The sequence below is a fragment of the Lonchura striata genome, chromosome 1 (assembly GCF_046129695.1).
Source record: "Lonchura striata isolate bLonStr1 chromosome 1, bLonStr1.mat, whole genome shotgun sequence".
In the NCBI taxonomy this organism is placed as follows: Eukaryota; Metazoa; Chordata; class Aves; order Passeriformes; family Estrildidae; genus Lonchura; species Lonchura striata.
In genome coordinates, this window is record NC_134603.1 from 102,400,771 (window position 1) to 102,424,871 (window position 24,101).

General features: G+C 42.1%; 1 protein-coding gene across 1 annotated transcript in view; it reads right to left on the reverse strand.

The window, feature by feature from the left end:
- ITGA9 (integrin subunit alpha 9) overlaps positions 1 to 20,836 on the reverse strand; it is a 218,031-nt gene extending 197,195 nt beyond the window's left edge. The window contains exons 1-4 of the mRNA XM_021546471.3: positions 20,544 to 20,836; positions 12,533 to 12,660; positions 11,202 to 11,308; positions 5,103 to 5,226 (exon numbers count right to left, since the gene is read on the reverse strand). Coding sequence (XP_021402146.2) covers positions 5,103 to 5,226; positions 11,202 to 11,308; positions 12,533 to 12,660; positions 20,544 to 20,710 — 526 coding nt within the window. The 5' untranslated portion in view covers positions 20,711 to 20,836. The remainder of the gene's footprint in view (positions 1 to 5,102; positions 5,227 to 11,201; positions 11,309 to 12,532; positions 12,661 to 20,543) is intronic.
- Between the last annotated feature and the right edge of the window lie 3,265 nt (positions 20,837 to 24,101).

Below are 24,101 nucleotides of genomic sequence, written 5' to 3' on the forward strand. Positions count from 1 at the left end.
ATAGCAATCATTTGCCCTCTCCAACCTAAGGATTTTTTACTTTATTTTTTTGATGATGAGAAAAAAAATATTTCTAGGAATACATTAAGCTCCCAGTGAGGAACAGGAAAAAGAGGAAAAAAAGAAAATAACTTTCCACTCCACCCTAATTCAAATATTTTCATCTTGGAAGTATTTGAAACTTATAGCTGGATCAGAGCCTTTCCAGTTTTTTCCAAAGCATTATTTTAAAATATTTACCACACTATCACTACTTCCTGTATGTTACAGTAATTCATGTTCAGAAACAATTTAACATATAACCTGATAACTGCTAGACTTTTTTATACTTTTTTTTAATTTTAAGCCTCATTAACTCATCGCTAAATTATAAAAATGATAATCAAAAGGATGAGCAAATTGGCTCTGTTCAGAATTTCAGACATTTGCTGAGGTCATACCAGTTTCACAGGGAGAAGTTCACGTGGAGACACCATGTGGAATAGAGACTTGATCCACAAATTACATTCCAAATGCCCAACACCCTTGGCCAAGGAAGGGTCCTGCCAAAGTGATATGCATTCCAGCAGAACAGAAGCACAGCTGGGTTTCCTAGAGGTAATGCAAGACAATTCCATGGAGAACTGAAGCCCATATTAGCCCATAGCTATTCAGCAAGTGTTGGGGTTTTGAATGGCTACCTCTCCACATACAGATTCTCCAGGCAGTACTTGCCTGGGGAAAAATGGTCTGTTATCAATGTGAACATTTTTTTCATTAAGAGAGCCAAGGAGAGAGATTCCTCCCTCCAGCATTTCCTGAAAAATAATTCTGTGCATGTCCTAAAAGCCCTGCATTCACTATAGCAGTATCCCCAGCCTTGCATGATGCAATGAGGAAGGTCAAAGCCCATTTGGAATTAAATCTGGTGAAAGATATCAAGGCTAACAAGAAGGGCTTCTTCAGATACATCAACAGCTAAAGAAAAGGGTACTAAAGAAAATGTAGGTTCCATGGCTGAATGGAAACAGGGACCCCTTGCAACAGAAATTGCAGAGAAGGCTGAAATATTGAATGGCTTCTTTGGCTGCCTGTTTTGAAGTGTGGGGTGATATTTGCTTTCTTCAGGCTCTCTTTGCTTCAGTCTTCAATGCCAAGGCCATGACATTTCACAAGGAGAAATGTAAGCATGGGGGCCCAAACACCTCAGACATGTGGGCTGTTTGAGAATTTAAAGCTCTTGTGACACAGAGAGATCAACACACCAATTTCAGGGGGACTCAAGATAGGTGTAGTCCTCCCCAACAAGCCAGCAGCCCAGTACAGACAGACACTGGGCTCCTGGATTTCTGCCAACCCTTTCAGCACAAAACTAGCCCTCCTTGTCTGCTCCCCTAACTCCCATCTGCAGTGATGTACACCTGCCTCCACATCCAAGGAAGATTCCTTTCCACCCAGGCACACATGGCCAAGGGGTGCCACTCATCCTAGATGGTCACATCCAGACAAGTTTGCTTCTACCTCACCTCCACTTCAGTGCACCGTAGTGACACCTGTCCTCATACAACATAGCCAGCCAGCCATGAAGTAAAGGAACCAACTAGATGGAAATTGTGCAGTTATTGTATCAGCTCACAGTTCTTGTACGTCTGAAAAACAACCTTTGCATGATGTTAAATTGATTTGTTTTCACATAGCTGCAGGCAATAACTGTAGTCAAGGACAAATTTGTTGTTTCTACACTTCTTTGTTCTTTCTTGTCTGCCTGCTGGCTGTTGTGCATTCCTGATGACACAGAATGCAAACCATGAAACTGCTGCAGCAACAGCTGACAGCAAAGCAGCATGATAAGGTTGAATCTGGAGGAGGTTGCAGCCTGTGCAACTTCAAAGATATGTCATGAATAATACATACAGGAAAAAAGAGAAGATGGCAGCAGTTTGTAGCCAGGATGATCTCAGGTTACAAGAGAAGTGAGACAGAGGAAGGATTAATTGCATAAAACAACACACAAGCAAAAAGAATAAGCTTTGATGTGTGACAGTTCTGAAGGTAAATGCCCCTGAACTTTTTCTTTGAATACAACTCTCTGCCAGTCTTTAAGCAAACTTCAAGGCCATAACATAAACTAAGCTACAGGGTACAATAAAATTATCATCCTCAAAGGTGTAAACTATCACATGTGCTGAAAGCTTTTTGTTTCCTACCTTACAGTGTTTCACTATTCTAGGAAGAAACAGTAACCTTTCTGACCTAGTATTGTGATACTGAGTTTCGACCACAAAGCAGGGATGTTATGATGGCTCCCAGAAAACACAATGTGGTTTGGACCTGTGAGAAAAATTACTTTTTGTTTTGGATGCAAGGAATATGAGCATGTGCTGCTCCCCTTATTTACTAACAAAAGGGGTCATCAGTCTTCCCCACTTCCACCATCAAAATTCTTACCACAGAGGAACAGGAAACCATTCCAGCTCTCTTCATCAGCTGGACTGCCTCTCACAGTAAACACAACCATCCTTCTTTGTAAACTGAATGCATTGGGGAATGAAGAGGCAGCTCCCTTTTTTGGAAAGCCTTTAAAACTATGGGGGAAAAAACCAATTGAAAGTATTGCCTGGAAAACAGTGACCTCATACATCAGCTATACTACATCCAGCTCATCTAAACCAAATTAGATCCTACTCAGAGAGATTGTACTTAACTATTAAGTTTGCTGCTTTGTTCTAATTATCTCTCAATTCCAGACTTCTGTCAGCCCTTTCAGGGAAGCCAGGCAAGAATAAGATGCATTGAGACTACTATGCAGTTGCACCAGTGCCATCTAGTCAGGAAATTTCTATTTCCTCCATGGATGGACACTGACATGCACTCAGCTGGCCTGCACCCTTCACTTGTTGAGGCTTATCACCTTAGCTGGACTAAAAACAAGGCTTCTGGAAGCAAGCACACCACTGTCTACCCGTATTTGTACATGGCAAGATACAGAGAAGGTTGAGACACTGGATTTTTGTCAGGCAAAGGCATGTGTCCTAGTGCAGCGTTTGCAGCCACAGGGCTGGCAGCCTCCCAGCAATGGCCAGAGGCTGTCAGTGTAGAAGAACTTCAGACTCAATGCTTTGCACTAGCCACTCATCAGTGTCAGGAGGAAAATTATTCTGCTCCTTCCAGAAAGTGAAGGGAAAAAAGTTACAAGGATGACTGTAAGCTTATTTCACAGCAAGCCTTAAACAATTAACTCCTCTGTGTGATACACCACAGCTATCTCTCTTGAAGCTTGTTTTATTGAAATTTAAAGAATCAGGAGTAAACAAATGCAGCCATTCCATGTAACAGTGCAATTTCATGTCTGATGGGGTTGGGGGGCTGGGTGGAAATCAGTCCCAAACTTTCAATTTTCACTTTACTATGCAATGAAATTAAGCCAGCATAGTACTGCATCAACCCTGCCAACTTTCCACTGGCTGCTCTACGTGTACTAGGCCCACACATTTCTATTTTTTAGCAATTCCTGGCAAATATCCCGTCAGATTAACAGCAGTTTTACTCCAAAAACATGACGCATAGATAAACACAAGTGATTCTCCTGTTCCAGAAACCATATCCCCACCACGGCTTCAGGCAGTGCAGGAGCAGTACCAAAGGTTCAGACGGAGCCCCATTGGTATTCCTGCATGTGCAAAATGTCCATAAAGTTTGTATCAGATGATTTGCAGTGTATGACATCAGTATGAGGCCTTATCCTGATTTTGCTGACACTAAAAAGGAGCACAGAGAGGCAAGGAAGGACAAATACAGTAGCACAGTACCCACAATAGGAAGGCTTACACAGCTTACATGTACTCTGCCGCACAGCAGCTAGCATGGCTGGTACACGTCCCTCAAAACTTCTCACATATCAAATAATGACCAATTTCAGTGCAGGAAAACATCAATGCACAACTGCATGCCATCTCCAAAAGGTGTGTAGGTTTGCAATGGCAGATTCCTAAGCAAAGCCCAGAGGGAGGTGAGGAGCCACCTCAGAACAGTGAGCATGAAATGGACACAGTTCTGTCACAGACATAGCTTTATAGGCCACCAAGCTAGGACCTAGCCACTCAACAGCAACAGAGAAACTTGCCAGGACATTCACTGCCTTATCCCTCTCCAATTTACTAATGCCAGCAGAAAGCCTGCTGCTGGCTGCTGCCAGCTATGGACAGGAGGGCAAATGGGTAAAAGCAAATAAGTAAAATCAGAGGTCTTGCCCACAACAAACCCTGCTGTGTTTTGTCTTCCAAACCTGCCCACTTTCTCAGGTTCCTACAATGAAGAAATTAAAGAAAGGAGGAAGTAAGGATGCTTTCCCCAAAACATTCCTCTCAAAGCCAAGAATCTTAGGAGACACCATATCTTCTACCTAACAATACACTTGTCCCTTTAATTCAGTTAATTGCTCTTGGCCAAGGAGACTCTGTCTTCTGAAGTCTTCAAAAAATGGAAACATGATATAAAAGTCTCACATGCACTAGAGAAGGAGAAATTAAAATTATGGCACACAGAATTTGGTGCAGAACCAAAAGGTACAGCCACCCATGGCTCAGAGCTGGAGCCCTCCCTCTGTATGCACCTCAAACCCAGACCTTAACACAACAGCAATTTAATATAAATTGTTGCAGAAGTATCCCAAAGTGAGGAAAGTAATGCTCCTCCCTGTCCCACATCCCAATCCTCTGATAAATGACAATATAAAAATGGAAGTGTTTCTATAAGATAGGCAAATTGGTTCATGATTGCAACAAATTCAGGATTTTTATTCCATGTCACAGTGAAGCACAAAAGGCCAAGCTCATAGAAATATCTTCTCATTATTTACCTAAGGGGAGAGCTGCTGCCTCAAAATACAATTCAGAAACTTTTTATTCCTCCAGTAAAATGCAGCCATGCACTTTACCAGCCAACAAACCCAGTCACTGTGCTATTCTCCCAGCGTCATCCAAAACCCAACTGTCAGCACAGCTGGGCCATGAGGCAGTCACACGTTAAAAAAAAAAAAAAAAAAAATCAGTAGTGAAGGTTATTGTATTACTAGAAGCATAGCAAGGGATATTATAAGCTCCACTCCTGGCCTGAATCCTTACCTTCATAGCAGGGCAAGAGCTTCCTCCCTTTGGACTGCAGGTTAGGAGGAATGACGTTGCAGAAGCCATGGGGCAAGATGTACTCTGTCTCATAGTAGATGTTTTTCCAGCGGTGTGCACATGCCTAAACAGACCATATAACATGGGTTATTGGCCCAGAGTCACAGGAGATCACTCCAACCAAGGCAGAGCATGCATGAACAGGACCACTCAGCATCACCTTCACCCCACAAATCCATTGTACTCTCCCTACATTCCACTGCTTCTAAAGTATCTTCTCATTGTTACCTTCTGGAGCTCAGGACATTGTCTGAACTGGCAGCTCAGAACTCAGCCTTCATATATATATAACTAGGAAAACAAGAAGTCTCAGAGCCTATGATGGAAATTTCAAAATCTCGGACTGTGCATGAATCCTCGCAGAAAACAAAGCTTTTCTAACTAAAGATGCACTAACATAACCCAGCAAAAGGTGAAAAACAGGAATAAAGACACTGAGAATACTCAGAAGGCTAAACCACCAAATACTGCATGTGAGAGTCAAAGGTTGGCTTCCATGGGGAAAGGCAGCTCTGTGTTCTGGTGACAGATGTGCTGAGCCTTGCTTAATGGTAGTGAATTTAATTTAAAATGCCAAGGATTTTGTAGCAACAAGAGTGACAACATTAGCCAAGGTGCAGACAAGCTGCAGAGCTTTACAGTGAAGAATGAGATCATCGTGAAAAACAGGACTCACCAGACACTTGCTCAGTACAACTGCCACACACAAGCACACATGCAAGCAATGTAGAGCCTGGTTCACAACTTCTCAGAACCCATTTGCTCCAAAAACTAACACTGCATTGCTGCCAGTCAAACCACAAGTTGGCTTCTGCTCAGGATTTGTTTGGAAAGAAAAGGAAATGTGAAACAGCAATGGCTTTGAACTTAGCACATGCCAGACCATATCTCCAGCTGGTCGGAGTCTACACTTAAGTCACTGTAAATGTGTCAATTTCTGTCATTTAAGGCCTAACCCCATGCCAACAGACCAAGACTCTATGCTACAAATCATCTCCTTCACATGCCTTCATCTTTTCCTGGATGCTTTGCATCAACCCTCTCCATGAATCCCATATTTGACCCTATCCCCCCCAGATGACATACCCTCTTGTCTTCCATTTCTGTGTGCTACCCCACTTTTCTGCCTCAGCACCTCACAGCTGCCCACAGGAGCAGCTCAACATTGTTAAAAATTATATCTGCTCATAAAGCAGGCACAGCAGTGTCACCTCTGCCCTAAAGGACATGGGAAGTGTATCAGCAACTGAGAAGCTCAAAATTCAATCCAGCCATCAACCAGATTTCAATATACTTATGTCCAAAAAGATTTAAATAGGTAATACTACTCTCAAAGAGCAAAATCAGGTGTGCAAAACCTGCTCTACTGTTAGCAGTGCTACATTTGATATTTATTGCTTTCCTAACTTCCTGGGCTGAAAGAAAAGCACATATATCCACATTTGGCTATCACAGAGGGACAGTGAGGGGCTCTGGGGGCTGCAGAAATTTTTGCATCACACTGCATGCTGCAGACTACTACCTGTGATGCAAAGAATCCTTCTGAGGGCACTTGGCTGCACAGCCAAATGCATGTGAGAAGTACAATAAAGAGCAGACTCCTGTATGCACTTTGAGGAGGCTTAGTTATGACTTCCATCCTCATGCACTAATCATTCAAAATTTAACAGCTACAGATAACCAACATGTGAAACGCTAATTTTCAGCAAAACCAGGAAATAGCCTCTCTCCTGATGGATCTGTGCTGTGAGCACAAATACACACCCATTGCAAAGACAATGCCATAAATGCACAAACCATTACAGCAACAGTCGTCAATCCCAACTCTGGATATAAACTCAAATGGAAACAGACCAAGAGTATTTTTTTAAATTTTGGAAAGATAAAGGATTGTGGTATTATAAATTCCTTGGTATTTTATATTTCAGAAACTGCAAGACTCACATAAATTAACCTACTAATTAATATATCAGAAGAGTACAAACAATGGAGTCAGGGAGAACAGCAGGATTTCATCACAAGCAGGTGGCTTTGCTCAGGAGTGAGGTGCAGAGGCCAAGAAATATAAAACAATGTAAGGAGAGAAAAAGCTGCTGCTCGATATGAAATATGTTCAAAATCAGCTGGAGGCTATGGGCTCAGTCTATTCTGGGCATACTTACACCTATCTGTTAAGTCTTGGGTTAATGACCACTTTTCTGTACCTTCATCACGATATGTATTCAGGCACACTATAGTTCAGCACTGACTGCCTTAGTCTGCAAACCTTCAAGGCATGAACTTTCCTTGGTTACCTGAGTTAGTGCTTCCCCAGACTTTCCTGTGCCACTGCTACAGAATTTGACATTTTTACAATCGACATGAGTCCAGCAGCTCCTCTTCCTCCTCAAAACTCATTTCTCTGCAGCCAGACAACCAGCACATTTGTCTCCCTACCACAACACATCCAATTTTGTTTTTTCTGTCTTCTCAAAAGCATTTAGAGTTGATTACAGTTCACTGTCACTCAACGTTTCCAAGGCATGGTGATGTGGCTACAGGCTTCCTTCTCTGGCAGGAACAGCACATGTCTGAAGAGGTCATTGGAACAGAAGTGAGTCCCCTGAATTTGAGGCAATTGCAAACAATTGACAGCCTATGCACCCTATTTCAGATGCAAGTTATAGGTAAATCCCTGTGCAATAAGGAAACCACCAGCATACTTTGGTGCTCAGCAGCTGCTGCTGGCATACAGGTTCCAGCTCTACCACAGAACAGGGGAGAAATTATGCAAACCCTTGAAGCAAAATAAAATGTTTCTGAGCAAAGCAAGATGAGATATCTACTGATGGCCAACACTGCAGTACTGCAATATAATGAACAGGCCATTTCAAAACTGCTGACGCTTGACTCTTTTGCATATTGCTGCAGCCACCAGCTTTGCTCCACAGGAAGAGCAACACAATGACAGAAGTGGCAGGTATTTGGGAAGAGCAAGACCAAAGGATGCAACTCATCTCCCAGTCACACTGCAACACCCCTGGTTCCTCTCCCAACAAAAGTAAAAGGAGGAATTTTACTGTTTCAGTTTGGAAAGAGTGGGCAATCTCAGATGTGTTATTGCAGTACTGAGATTAATGCAGACTGACTGATAATATATCAAAGGACAAGAAACTTTCTCATTCAATCCTACTCCTACATTTGTTTATATACTCACTGTTTGATACTTTATTATTTAATCCATCACACAAATACCAAATTCTGGTTTAGTAACATCCTGGCACAATATCAGCTCAAACACAATCCACCTTTTACCAAACACCAACTAAAGCCCTCTGGCATGCTCCTCACTTTCCCTACTGCCCCATTGCCACTGTAGCTGGTACTCTTATCAGGCAATTGGGGAAGGCTGATAAGAAAAAAATTTAGGCCACTAAGCAGCTACAAAACAAAAGCATCAACTTCTTTATACAACCCACAATTAAACTGTGTGACTGGTTAATCTAACACAGGGTGCCAAGAACATGAACATTTCACACAGTTAACTACACTTGTTTATGGAAAAGAAAAAACAATCCACCCAGGGCTACTGACCAGAAAGCTATTACTCTGACTTATGGAATTCCTGGAGGGGATACAGTAAATAGAACTGTAATGTCTGACAATGCAGACTCTACACACTCCTAACTAAACAAATATTCACGTTATCTAGCAATTAAAAAAAAATTGGCAAATACAGCTATGAAGACATATTCAGACACATCGTCTCAGAAAACCAGTTTTCAAATGGGCCTCAAAGAAAAGCTACATTTTAAAGAAACGCTAATCCTTAAAATTAGAAGAGCATATGCATGGAAAACTATCTGTGGGAAAATCACAAATCTTTTGCAGTAAAAAGTTCTCAAAACAGAGAGCAACAATGACCTTAAACATCCAGGTAATTTCCTTCCACAAAAGAATCTGTATGCATTCATTTCAGGCTCTGTTTACACACATATGCACACAGACATATAATTAGTAGTTTAAGACTTTGGTGATAGATAATAAGAAGAATTATATAATTAAATATTCTCTGGCATCTGGACATGGTCTACATAGTGAGGGGCAGCATTATCTTGTCAGATGCCTGGATGAGGATTGTTTTAAATCAGTGTCACTTGTGGAGACATTTTACCAGCCTAAACTGCACTGGAATAAGCACACTACAGCTGTGTATTTTACTTTACCTACTTTAACTTGCACTTTTAACCTGCTTTATGTGTGAAATTTCTACCCCCTCAGTCCTAATCCAAGACTGCCCATATCTCTCACCCTTGTATGTGTGAAATTTCTACTCCCTCAGCCCTAATCCGAGACTGCCCACGTCTCTCACCCTTGTAGCCTCCAATCAGCCAGCCAGCACCCAGCTTGGCAGTTGCTTGACTTTTTGCCCCACCAGCATTCCCTTCAATTACTGCTTCTCTCTAGGGAGATGACCCCTAAGCATCAGCTGCAACCTGTTTCCATTTGAACCAAAATACACAAACTCTCTATTCTTAAAACAATAGTTTTGACAACAAATTAAGAGCTGCTTAAAAAAATGTATGAACAACCTTTTAAAATTAATTAGGATTAATTTCTCTATTTCAGCCTGATGACTGGACAATGAAAAGGATGCCTCAAGGGTAGTGTCATCCTGATAAATGCAAATTACTCCTCAGATGTCACACACAACTCAGCACATACAACTCAGGATACACCCTGAAAATACGAATTGCTTGGACTAGCATTAATGCCTTAATTTTGTCCTCTGTTGTATATGTTTACAGTGTATTTTATTTATGCCTCTCTTTCTCCCTCCCTCCTCTAGTCCTGAACATGTTTAAAACATCCAAGAAAAGTAAAGGTAGCCCCTATCACACTAACAAGGTATATACCAAGAGAGACGAGGTGAAAAAATATCACAATACTGTGACAGAAAGGTATCAAACCTACCTGCTCTCCCACGGGGAAATCAGTGCACAAAGATTAGGGCATAAGCATCTGTACTCTAAGCACATATTAAAAAAAAGTCCTTGAGGGAAGCAGGTTTGTCCTCTTGCCTTTTCCAGGTGATTGGTACGGTAATCCCTGCACAAAATCTTTCTCACTAGCAGCTTTTTGACAGTTTGATGTTACATACAAGGGCTCTGTATCACTGGAAAGAAGGGGCCAACTGAAAGTTTCCTATTCACAAACAGTGCTGTTTAGAATTAGACTGCTCTCAAGGTTACTCTGATACAACCTTGATATTTGCCTGCCACATATAATATGTACAGCATTTTGCTGCAAATTCCTTTTTATTTCTGTTAACTTCCCTGCAGACATGCTCACTCAGGTAGACAGTCAGAACCCAACCATGGATGTTTATAATATCTATACAAGCAATAAATGTAAAATCATAATGTAAAATACCCAGGCATTATAGAAAGGGTTTTGCCCAGGACTCTTTACAGTATCACAGGAAAAGTTTCACAAAGAAATATTGCACATCCTAAGGATCACATCTGCTTTCCTTGTCCTGTCTATGTGCATAGGAACCACACCAAAAACAATAAGTCAATCCACACACAATTAAGACATCTCTATTTGCAACTCTTCTACCTTGTCAATAGGAAATTAATATAGATAAATGAAAACTATGGCTACAAAGAGCAATTTACATTTTTCCCCGTAAGTTTTGAGACGCAATTCATATGCTCAAGGCAAATGTATGCTTTCACATTTCCTACATAAACACATGCAAACTACAAAAAGAGCAAATAGTAGAATCCCAGGTAAATTGTATTTATTCAGTTCAAAGATATAAACCCTCAGATTTAGGAGGAAGTCCTTGGCTGACACAAGTCAGGTGTGATGGCTTGGAATCCTCCCTCTATAAATTACATCCTCTGGCTGGGGCTCACTTCTGCTTGAAGAAAGCACTAGAAAGTCTGCTGTCTCTTACTCTGGACTCCATCAGTCACTGCCAAACACAATCTGATGTGCTTAGTCAGGCAGTAGCTACATTTTTAATGAGATCAAAGAATAGTATGGACTTACCAGCACACTTCCACCAGCCTTTGGTTGTCTAGCTAGGCTCACACCCATCCATTCATCATCTCTGTCTTCCTTACAGGTCTTTCCACAGAGCATGCCCCGAGAATTACCTACAGAAAAAAAGGGAAAGGCAGCAAGGCAAGGAGACATGAGCTTTAAATACCTACCAAAGAATCCTGACAAAAAAAGACTGCCCATCAAACATTTGACAATGCTTTTCTTTCCCCCTGCATCCTGATTACTTATTACTTCTTGAATGCATTAACTGGGGCAATGTTCTGACTCTTAACTGGCACCATACACATCAACAGCTGAGGACAGAGCCTGCTCCCAGTAGGCAGCATCTATCACATTATGTTCACAGCTCTACTCAAATAAACCATCAAACCATTAAATCAATGGGAGAGGTATCAGATTGACCCCTGAATGCAATATTGAAAATGAGATCAGGGCACTTAAAAATGAGACTGAAATCTGCAGTCCTGTCAGGCAGGCATGAATCCATTACAATTTACAATCTGGGAAAGGACAAACCACTTAGCCAAAACACTGTCTTAACACATGTAAACTTCATAAACAGAAATTCTACTCAGTGTAAGTATGAAAAGATGAACAATGCCTTTTTTTAATAAAAGCAGAAAAAGCAACATGTCACCAAGAAAACCAAAGTATTAAAATGCTTCATTCTTTACCATCATTATCCATCAGGAAGTTTTAGATCATAATTCCACTTTAGGCCTCCACCTTCCCCTGCCTCAGACAGTTCATCAGAGTAACTGAAGTCAGCCCTGATCCCATGCAATGGCATACAAGCAGTCTCACTGAGACTACTTTCGTATAAAAAGTAAACTCAAGAAATTATTTGCTGTATTATGAGAGAACCCACAGTTCACCACATTACCAATAACACTACGTATCATGAGCCCATCACTGCATTGCTTGGGGTCATCACATGCACTCTGACTTCAGCACTGCCTGGAACAGGCAGTAACGCTCAAAAATACTTACATAGTTACCAACATGCTGAAAAGTTACACTGAAGCAGGTGAAAAAAAAGACAGTAGCTCAGGTTTAGCAGGGAAAAATCCACATATACCTGGTTACTCCTGGAAAGAGCAAGCAATGTCACTGAGAGGACACCAGCACCACTAGCATGTTATTTTGTAATGCTGAAGAGAATACAACACTTTTGCTAGCAGTGTTCAAAATCCATCTGGAAAGGCTGATGGCTGCCTCTCAATATTTTGGGGCCAATTTGAAGTTGGAAGAAGGACCGCTGGCCATGCATTTTTGATTTTTTTGCCTCCTGCTGTCCCAACATCATAACTACCCACCTCTCCCCATATCCAGTTCTGTGCATCTTCTGTCAGGGTTGGTATGGACTCGACATTTAAACACTGCTCCTGGGGACTGAACAGAGGTGCTGTATTTAGATTCTGCCTTGGGAGCACCAACCAAGACCCTGGAAACCAGAAACAAAGCAACACGTGATTAATTTCAGGAGGAAAGGAAAAAAATCAACAAGCATCACCAAGGCTTACATTGCCAGAGCTTCACTAGACAAAAATACATTTCTCAACAACCTTGTAAAACAATGACACTGATTCACAAACTGAAAACACCACACACAATAAAGGCAGTGAAGCCTTTGTGTTTCTCCACAGTGAAGGCACAAATATTTTTAACAAATAAAGTTTCCATTAGGATTGTACCACATTTAAAGTGACACACCCTCATCCTCACATACCTCCCAAAGGCTTTTAGTATAGCATTATTAGGAGCACAACAGCATCTGCATCCATTTTTCCTCAATTTTAGCTACATCATCCCAGAACTGATACACCCACAAGCAGATAAAATCTGAACCTCCTGCTGGCTGCAGTCTTGCCAGGCAGACCAAGATTTGTAAGCTTGTTTAGAAAGTGGAGGCACCCTATTCTCAGAACATTTTATATAATTACATCTTGAATAAACAACAGGAAGAAATCAAACCAACAATACAAGCATATCTCTTCCACAATACACTCCTATCAATGAACATTTATCTTTAAGGCTGTGAAGACTTTACCTGGACTTCACCTGGATATCACATGAGATCTAGTGTTTCTGGGAAACACCAATGGCCTGCTCTAACCATAGGGTCACCCTTGAAAGAAAGATGGTCAGCACTTTTTAATCACTTGTGCTAGGATCTAGTTAAACTCTTAACTACCAGGCTTCTATCTTCTCATGCCCTAAAGGATGCTTTTTGAGGAGGATTACAGGGGAAGGACAAGTATTAAAGGACAAGTATTTCACTGTCTCCTCATTAAAAGGACAATCTTTCTCAAGTGGTTGTGATTCCAAACCTGGGCTGGTAAGGAGGAAGAAGGAGGTTAAGCAGGAGGAGGGAAGCTCCGAGGAGGGCAGTGGGGAGTACCAAGTAGCTAACTAACAGTTCTGCAAATTCTCTTGTACTGTCACATATGACAGATATTCTGGATCTAAAAAAATCCTCACTAAAGTTAAGCCCAGGGCTGGAACTAAGGGCAACCATCTCTAAAAGGCTAAGGCTCCACAAGTCCCCTGTGCAGACCCAGGCTGCTACCTGGGAGGTAGCAGCTGACCAAGGAGACAGTGCTCTTGGTTTAGCCACTAAAGAGCTGTCGGTGCAAAGTTAGTCTGCATACACAATTCTCCCAGTCACAGATGGACAGCCCAGCACCAACCCTCAAATGGATGTTTTCCCTGTTCTTAACAACTTTTCCCTTACCCTCCAATCTAAAGCTCCACACCAATCACCACTCATCATTACCATCCCAGTACACACAAGGAGAACCAAGGAACAAGGTGTGCACTTGTCCAGGGCCAACCTGAGTCATCCAAAAGAGTTTCTCCTGCATCACAGCCTCATCTATACACAACAGGAGCACATCTCCACTCCTGACCCACTACCTTGGATGTTGGATGCAACAAAACTGTCCTGTGGCACCTGATAACATTTACAAAAATATGAGAAACCCTATGTTAAGTGACCATTTTCTCTGAGGTTTTATAGGCTAAACTGTTTCATTTGGAGAATTCTGTTGGAATTGCATTCTTGCCCTCTGTAACATATATCATGCTTTCTCAAGTGAGGAGAATTAATGTCCAAAATACTTAAACTATTAAAACCTACAAAGGCTGCACCCTTGGGGAGCAAGTGCAAAGGAGCTTGAAAATAGCACTAAATGGAAATCCTCTTAGGCAGGCAGCAGATATAAAATCAAATGCTAGTCACTTCATTTATACAGGCAATGAATGCATAACATTCACATATTGACATTCACAAGAGCTAACAAAAATAAACATTACTAGCTTAAAGAGTTACAGGTTCCAAGTGGAAATTTGAATGTTTCTGTGACCTGTTATAACAGTAAGATAACACAGGTCACACTGAACTTCAGTTTAAAACAGGTTCTGCTCTAACTTAAGAAAAATAAATGATTTAGCAACTTGTGCACAAGATACCTTGGGTTGCAATACCAAAGACAGAGACAATGGAGCCTAAATTACAAAGCATTTTCATCTCTCTTTAAAAAGATGAATGGGAAAAATTGATAATTAACAAACTGAGTAGGCTATTATTCACATAATACTGCTGCCTTGAGCAATTAGACCTTTCAAAAAGAAAATGTACATTGCCATTTCTTCATGTGGACTGAGCAGAAAGAAGCAGCCAGTGATGTGTCCAATGGCAAATTTATTTTGGATTGTCTTGAATGTCCATGCATTCATATTTGATATTTCACATATAGCACACAATATGTCATCTTAGGATCTTGTCCCATTCTCTCACTCTTGCACCTAAAACCCAGCAGTTGAAACCTTTGCAGAGCTACTACTTCATCTAGCATGATCCATACTCACTCATGACCTCAGATGGTTACCTTCAAGGAAACAGGAGACATTCTGTTGGTTCACATAGTTTTTGGTTGGTATTTGTTATATAATAATTAATTTTATTCAAAGGTTTGAGACTGGAATATTTCCTTTGTCAACAAAAAGACTTGGTTACTCTTTCACTAGCTTCTGTAAGTAATGCCTTAACTGTTATAAGGAAGTCACCCATTTAACTATAATGAGACTTTCCAGCAGACTTGGATAGACAACTTATTTCCATCTAAATACTTTTGGACTCCTGGAGGAAAAAAAAAAAACACCTGTTTGTATCTCTTCTGCATATTTAAAACACCTTTGAAATCTTTTGCAATGTCTATGAAACAGCACTGCAATCAGAAGTGTTTTTCTCTGCTACTGTATCAAATCAGAAATACACTTCAAAACAAAATCTTAGAGTCTAATAGAGTCTTCTCTTATTTCAGTGTTGTGGAATCTTGCCTGGCATGAACACAGAAGATATAAATACAGATAGCAGAAGTAAAACTTTCCAATATATTCCAAATAGTTTAACCAGCATTTATTTAAAATTACTAGTTTTGGCAGTACAGATTTCCAAGGCTGCTGTATGACTACTTGGGCAGTCAGCAAGCAGGTACCAGCAGTTCTCTAGCCTTTTGCCAAAAGGCTTACAGTGAGTAATACTCTCTGCAGAGATTATTGATGAGTGCAGGTTCTCACCACAACCATATTATTCTATGGGAAGCCCCTAGAATATTAGTGAGTAGCTGCATGAAGATACCTTGATATGGAAACCCCATCAAGAGAAAGAGGTTACTTTCTATGGAGAAAGGAAGAGAACCAAGAACAGGAGAAGGGGAGTTTGGAGCCATTTCAGCCATTTTCCTTGAGGTGTAGAGAAATCTTTAAGCAACAGCCTCATCCCACTGGCTCTGTGAAAAAAAGTATTGGGGTTTAAACCAAAATAGGAAGGAGAAAGCAGAAATGCCACTTAACTTTCTCTTCTTGCACTAGTACTCACATGATCAATGACAAACATCTTCATCTTTATTGAGAAAACTACGCAGCTGCATGGCTGGAAACCATGCCACTGAAGGAGTTGCAGCAGCCTATTTTATTGGATGACAAGAAGCTTTCTTGGCCACAATGAAACTCACACCTCCTTAAAATTACTTCCTGAAGAACAGTAATGATCACTTCCCTGGTGATTGACCCTCAGGACATACAGATTTGGAAATTAAGTGTTGGATTTAACAAAACAAACAGTGAACGAAAGTGCAGAGCTGACCAATGGCTGAAGATATGCCAAGCACATTAAGCATTGGCCTACAGCACATCAGCAGTGATTAGACAATCACAATTTAAAGACTGAGGACTAGGCACTTCACCTTATTGCAATGTTACATTTCAGGGGAAAAAAATTCTTTATATATCCTCACATACCACAGATGATTTCAAAAGCATACCAGAGAAAGGTGCCCTACCATATCTCAGTTGAGTTTCTCCCCTTTAGAAAGATCTCTGTTTCTTAAAAAAAAAAAAAAACAAAACAAAAAAAAAAAAAAAAAACAAAACAAAAAAAAAACATTACCCAAAATAAAACTCTGTGTTTTATCCATGACATTCAGAGCAAGAAGTAGAAGGGCTGCATGATCCATGAGCAATGACAGGAAGCTCAGGTTCCTCAAAATTCCATGGCATAATCTACAGCATCACTGCTTAGATTATACACACAATACCCAGTCTCCATGGGTCAATCTGTTCCCATACCTTTGATAAATAACATAGAGAATAAAAATTTTCAGCTCCCCTGAAGTTGCTGAACAGAGCTTAAAGACTAAGCTGGCAAAAAAAAAAAAAAAAAAAAAAAAACAAAAAAACAAGAAAGGATATAAAGGTATACACACAGGATGATAAATGTGACTGGAACCAGTGGAGAAACAAATAAGGAGACCTATAGTGTTCGGGCAAGTTATGTAAGAAGAAGCAATAGCACGTGCCCAAAGAAAAAGTTCAAGAAAACCTTTAGTTTATTAAAGTTCACCTTTAATATTGAAGCATTCAATGTATACAACCACCAGAAAGCCCTCTCAAATAAACCTCCAGAACCATAAAAGGACTTTCAGAAGGAGGCAAAATAGTTTTAGGAAACTGATGTTTATGTATTACATAAGAAACACGTTTTAGTGAATAGATATGATTATGATAAGTACCTTGTTGTAAAGATACACAACATATGAAGAACAAGGAGAGATCAGCTGCGTGTCCTGTGCAGATAAAGAATGCCTGCTTTCTAATGTTTCAAATTGTATTAGAAAGTTTATTCCATCCAATTTTGGACTGCCTTCCTTCTGATTTCACACAAGATTACATGACATGCATTACAACACACACCAAGTGGCCCAAGATGCAGATCAACCTTCACTATCTCGGCAGCAGTACAAACTGGTGAAGAGCAGGGCTGAAGGAACGATGCAACAGCACAGAAACCAGGCTCACTCTTCATTGTAAAATTCACAGCAGGACACCATGCAACTAAACTGACTTCATTACTTTTCCATTTTATTTGCCAGACAAGATGAAATGGTCACCCTGGACTTGTTAAGAGATTTGAGGGTGTCAGCAAGAAGAGGTTATAAGGAGGGAAAGGGGGAGAGACTAAAGTAACATTCATTTTAAAAAAGAAGAATCAGTTTTCAAATTATTACCACTTTTTATTTGGGAAAAAATGTGTTGGTTCTTTTTCTTTTTTCTTTTTTAACTTTCTGGGGTCATTTCTTGATTGTTTTTTGAGTTCTTACACCAAGTTTCATAATTTTATATCCAGAGAGCAGAAGCACTTCAGCTTGTCCCTGCTGTAAATGTAACCAGCCACTTGGTTTTGCTGAAAATGGCAATGATGGGTAACTGAGTAAACCTGTCAAGATTTACAGCCATAAAACCCACTTAAGGAAGGAAAAGCAGACATTGTCAGAAATACAATAATCTCAGCACATCTCTATTGAGATTCTCTGATTTCTTGAGACAAGAAAATGTGCAAAAACAGCTCAATGGAACCAACGTTGCAATCAACTATTGCAGAAAATGTCAAAGGCACTGACAGCTCCACTATTGCAGTGGCGGCTGAACAACCAGTTCCCAGTTGTAATTCCTGTGTGCAGCAGCCTGACTATTCACATTTATCTGATGTAAGATTTCATACCAAATATCCCCTCTTCCCTTTTTTTTTCATTCTACATGAATATTTGGCTCACATAAAGCCTGAAAGAATCACCAAACCCTGAACCAGCTTAGTGGAAACCCACAGGCCTAAGGTAGGCAATACAGACAGGTGCCTTTGTGGTCTTGGAAAACAAAAAGCTGAAACGTGGAAGATGTGGCCATGAGAGATACCATCTTAATATAAATTGGTGACTATATATATAGACACACACACACAAGTATGTTCACACACACCAGCGCACAGACGAGGCTACGGAAAACAGGACAGCTCTCATGATCAGAAGTACATTAGGTGAGTATCAGGCTCACAAGCAATGAAGACCAAGAGTTCCCTGAATACCTTCAAATTCTTGAGAGCATATTAAAATAATAAATAACTTTAGATGGGCTGGAGCCCTATCAGCCTCAGACTAGATCAATCACATTTTTGCAGACTCGGATAGTGCTAAACTCACTGGGCAAGCCTTCAATGCCCAAAATAGCACTGTCTAAAGTTAAATTATTTTAACGACTTCCCATTGCAGTGTACAGACCCAATCAACATGAGAAAACTGAAACAATAGCCCTTCCTTGGGTATATAAAAGTCACAAGAAGAAAGAAAAAAAAACTTGACACAAATAATAACCCTGACTCTTAAGAGCAGCTTCTTCAGCAAACTGGAAGGAGGCTGCATATACTTTTAAGAGATTCATTATTGACCTTTAGGATGCACACACGCATTACAAGCACAACTGCATATAGCACACTAGAATCAAGGTGAGTATAAAAATACCATGAATCAGCTCCATTTTCAAACAAAAAAAAATTGAATTTACATAACTGGGGATTTTCATTTTGAGCACCAGACTTCTAACAGATCCCTGCCTTCAGACAGACACCCAACACTTAAAGAGTCCAGCATGTTTCTAAATGAAGTGGGGCTAGCACCAAGAGCCCGCTCCCTAGTCCACCTTCCCTTCAAAAAATACCACACCAGCAGGTGCTATATGAAGATAATTCATATTATCAATCAGAAAGACAGATACCTACATAAGAAGCAAAAAATTCTACCACTTTTTCCCCACCACACTGCAGTAGATCAGCATTTCAGTCACACCACTGAATCCTCAGCAACTTGTGTTGAATAGAAGTTCCTTTCAGCTTTTGCACCCTTCATTGACTCTTGACCTAAGTTAAGCACTGCTTTAAACTGAGAGCCTTTCTTCTCTCAGGGTGCTTTTCCTCTATGAAATCTTCTTATATGTCCTTAAAAATGAATACTCCATGAAAGCCACTATGGAGAAAGGCAGAGCATAGAACTACTTGTGAAATAAAGGGTGTGAAAGAAATTAATTTTTAAAGAACTGTATGCCAGAGAATGAATACATTTATTTAAAGCACAGTGCACCAAAGTTCCAACATCAATAGCTGAATATCTAAGTACAAAAAGATAAAGACATGCTTTGTGGACGCTTACTGGCAGCAGTGGCTCCTACTCACATTAGAAGGGCACCAGGCGACACCAGCTAGGTCAAATTAAGAGCAATCACTTTTAATTCTAACAAAGAGCCTCTAACCCAGACAACAAACAGACTATGGTCCAATGCTCTTTTCAACCACCGGGAAAACAAGAAGCTTGCCAGTTTCACAAATTTTTGGATGTAGATAAACTTTCTTTCTTCGGCCTTCTTTTTTATTTTTTTTTTTTAAGTTACACAGACATTTCCTCTACGATTTGGAAGCGTCTCTTCAGCCTCCGAAGGAATTTTGTCCCAGCCAGGCAGAGTGCGGGTAGTTTGGCTTCGTGGACGCTGAGTGTGCTGCTCTCGGTGGAGGTTACCGCTATTAGAAGCACTTCCCATTAACGCGGCAAAAACCATCATCTTTCGTACCCCGGGCGCTTTTTCGTACGCAGTCAAGTCGGTGAGCTGCTAAATATTTCCTGCGAGGAAGGGGGATCGAGCACAGCGCCGAGACATCGGCCGCGGGCCGGCTGGCGCTCGAGGACAATTAGGTCACAATGCCAAGCGCCGGCTGCCAGCCCATAAAGAACATCCCCGCGTTAAAATGCTCCCAGCGCGGAGCCCCACAGCTCTGCCTCCACCGCACCCCAAAGAGGCGGACCGGGCGCGGGGAGAGACCGCGGTGCGGGGCGGGGGCGGCTGCCGGGAGGGACGGTGGAAACCCGGGCGGCGACCCCCGGGCCGCATCCCCGCCGCCGCCCGCGCCTCGCCCATCCCGGCGCGCAGGGCCGCGCTACTCACCACCGCGTGCTGTCGTGGTAGTGCTGCAGCACCGAGTACCCGAAGAAGGAGCCGTTGGGACCCCGGAAAATCACGGGGCGACCCACATCCACGTTATAGCAGCGCACCGCGGCCGCCCACAGGAGCGTCCACAGCACCCGTGCCCCGCGCCGCCGCGCCTCCGGCATCGTGCGAGTCCCGAGGCAGCCGCCCGTACCGGCGCCGCTAAGCGCTGAACTCGGGCCCACCGACCCCACCCTGCCCCGGCGCCGACTCCAAGGTGGCGTGTGCGGGCGCGGCGCTTTTGTGCCCGCCCCGCGCCGCGTCTGGGCCCGGCCCCGCCGCGCCCCGCGCCGCGGGCACCGCGCGCCCCTCCGCCTCGGCCGGCCGAGGCGCCGGCGCCCCCTGCCGGTCCCGGGCGGTACCTGCCGCGCCGCGCCCGGCCCCGCTGCCCGGCCCCGCTGCCCGGCCCCGCTGCCCGGCCCCGCTGCCCGGCCCCGCTCGCCCGGCCCCGCTCGCCCGGCCCCGCTCGCCCGGCCCCGCTCGCCCGGCCCCGCTGCCCGGCCCCGCTCGCCCGGCCCCGCTCGCCCGGCCCCGCTCGCCCGGCCCCGCTCGCCCGCCCCGCTCGGCGGTCCCGCTGCCCGGCCCCGCTGCCCGGCCCCGCGCGGCCCCACAGCCCCTCCTCGGCGTCACTCTCTTCCACACACCGCCTGTCAGCTACGGCTTTCTTTCATTTTTCCGCCTACTCCCCTTCTCGCGCAGCCCCTCCCCCGGTCGGCGCCTGGAGGGGGAAGAGGGAAATCACAAAGTTTAGGGCAAAGACGTGGAGGAATCAGTCCTGACTTCCATTAGTTTGAGGCTACCAGCCCGGCTGGGATCTGGCACGCGGAGGGGAATGCTTCGCGAGTGACAGATGGAAGATCTGATTTGCATCACGCAAAAGCACGGGAGATTTTCTTGGGAAAAGGAAAGCCATGACGAGAGGCAGTGTCTTTTTTCAGGGTAGCAGAAATGAAAATACTTCGGGTAAAAAAATCAGACGCAGTGTTTTCCGGCAAAAGTACTTCAGGTCTGAAAAAGAAGCAGCAACTTTTGTAGCTCGGTAAAAGCTGAAAATAACTGTTCTAAAACTTGAAAAGTTTGACAATCTGAGAGCAAAACTAATCAGTCAAACATGCACTAACAGATGAGCAAGAGCAAAGGCAAGAAGATACTCTACTCCAGAGGATAAGACAAGGGTGATCATCACTCTGTAGGAAAGGGGAGGGGAGTTAGGTGCTAAGAAAACCTTTGGGCCCACAAAGCCCATCCTTTTATTAAAGTGAAAAGCAGTATATTTTAGTGCTCAGGATTCATTTGTTTAGATACTTTTTGAGGATCAAGCCCAGAATCTCACAGATAATTGTGACTTTCATATGTTTCTGTTAGCCTTGGCTTTGACTATTTAATTCAATGTATATCCCTCATACATAAGAAGGTGCACCAGGAGAAGCAGAGTAAGTACTGGGAAACGCAAGAATAGAAGAGCCAGGAACTCTGATACAACAGGAACTGCCACTTGTGGCAGGTCACTGGAGATTTGCAGCCAGGTCAGGTACCTCTTGCATATGCACACAATGATTAATGCGTAATTTGCTTCTGATGACATCAATGATCTCCAGAGAAGACTGCTGAATGTTGAGGCTCTTGGAGAGCTGTCATGGAAAAACACTCTTGCAAGTTAAATCTTTCAGAGAATGAAGTTCCTGATGAAAGAGTAATTCTTTTTCTGTAAAAGGTTTGCACCAGGATTTGTTTTTGGTGAGGAGTTTCAGTAAGCTGTTTCATAATATCCATGTGGCTCTTTCAAATGCATAGCCTGTTTCTGCAAGGGAGCATCCTCACCAGGAAGAAGATTGATTGTAATCATTGCTTTTGAGCATTACCCTCAGAGCAAGTGCTCTGGTGACACATGTACATATTGCTGTTTAGAAACTGACATTTTTGATGTTGACTGTGATGCTGGAACATTAATAGAGAAAATTTCATGGACAGGTTAAATAGAGAAGTAAAAATTACACAATTTGGTGGTGAAAAAAAAAATAGAGGAATGGATGTTTCCAGTCACCAAGTTGTTTTATATTGGCTTTGTGCAGCTTAGCGGTATACTTATTTAGTGTGCTTGTTCAAGGTGGCTTGGGAAAAGGTTGGATTAGTGTGAGTCTTCCTTCATCTAACTATGACCAGGGTTACGGAGAAGTGAAAATTTTTCAGTCAAATCTCAGTGCCACAATGCTCACTATCAAATAAAAAGGGAAAGTCACTTTATCAGTAACTTCAGCCTTAGGTATATTATCAAACTGCAAGAATTGATTTGTTTATTGGCGCATCAAGTGAAACAGCAAGGAATTTATGTCATATTAGCAGGGAGATTTATAACATTTAATAGAAAGATTTTCACAGGGATTTTATAACAGTGCAATCAATATGGATAAAAGTAATCTGATTTAGGCAGAAAATCAATACGCCTCAATTAAGCAAATTCCACAAATGACACGCAATCATTAGCACAGAAAGTCACATCTCTGCCTTTTGAAGCAAGAAAGTGTTGGGGGTTTTCAGTTAATTACCTGGGCACTAAATGGTGCTCAGGCAATTCTCAAACCAAGTTAAAAGAAATGTGGATGATATGCTAGAGAGAGCAATGTGTTCATCCTTCTCCAGAGGGAGGAGGGAAGCAAAGCAACTAGGCGAGGTGAATGAACACTTGTCTTTCTTGTTGTAGAGTGCTCTTGGGAGGACTTATTTCAACTAGAAGTGATACATACAAAATTTTGTCAGTCCATAAAAATGTCAGCTCTCCATTCTTTGCAAGGAAGGGTATCCAGGGAAAGGCTAGGAATATGGTACTTCCATCCTTTTTCTTTTATTGCACATCTAAATACCGAAGTCATCTCACAACATTTAATTCAACAGGAATTTTGTCAGTCCAAACAGAAACAAACAGAAACTGTGTGTCTCAATGGTGTAGATTTAGCTGATAAAATTCTGGCATGCCATCTATGAAAGCAATGGGACATCCAAATGCAGTGACAAGGACAATAATAACGTACAGTTAAATAAATATTACGGTAAAACTAAGTGATGGTAGAACCGTGTTCTCACAAACACAGAATAATACATTAAATCATATATCACAGAATTCCCTCCTCACTGAACCCAAATCCTGGTCCAAACCCTGTGTGAAAGAACCACTAAAACCAGGAATAGCTATATAGCACTTCTATATATCTATTCTGTCTGTGTTAGCTTTGATGTTTGTATAATCTAGAGAAGCTCCATACCTGCACCATAGGGCTAATTTGTACTTTACACCTACCTATATTAATTAAACACTGTATCTTGGCAAGACTCTGTCTCCAGATTAGTTTATAAATTAGAAACATTATCTGTAAATTGAGAATCAACAGTGAAGTAGCACCCTTGACAGTACTGTCTAATTAATAGTAGAGCTTAAGGAAAAAAAGTCCAATGCAATAATGTTGTGGCTGTGGAAAAAAAATGAAAATTAAAACAAATGCCCTATGTCTTCATTGGTTA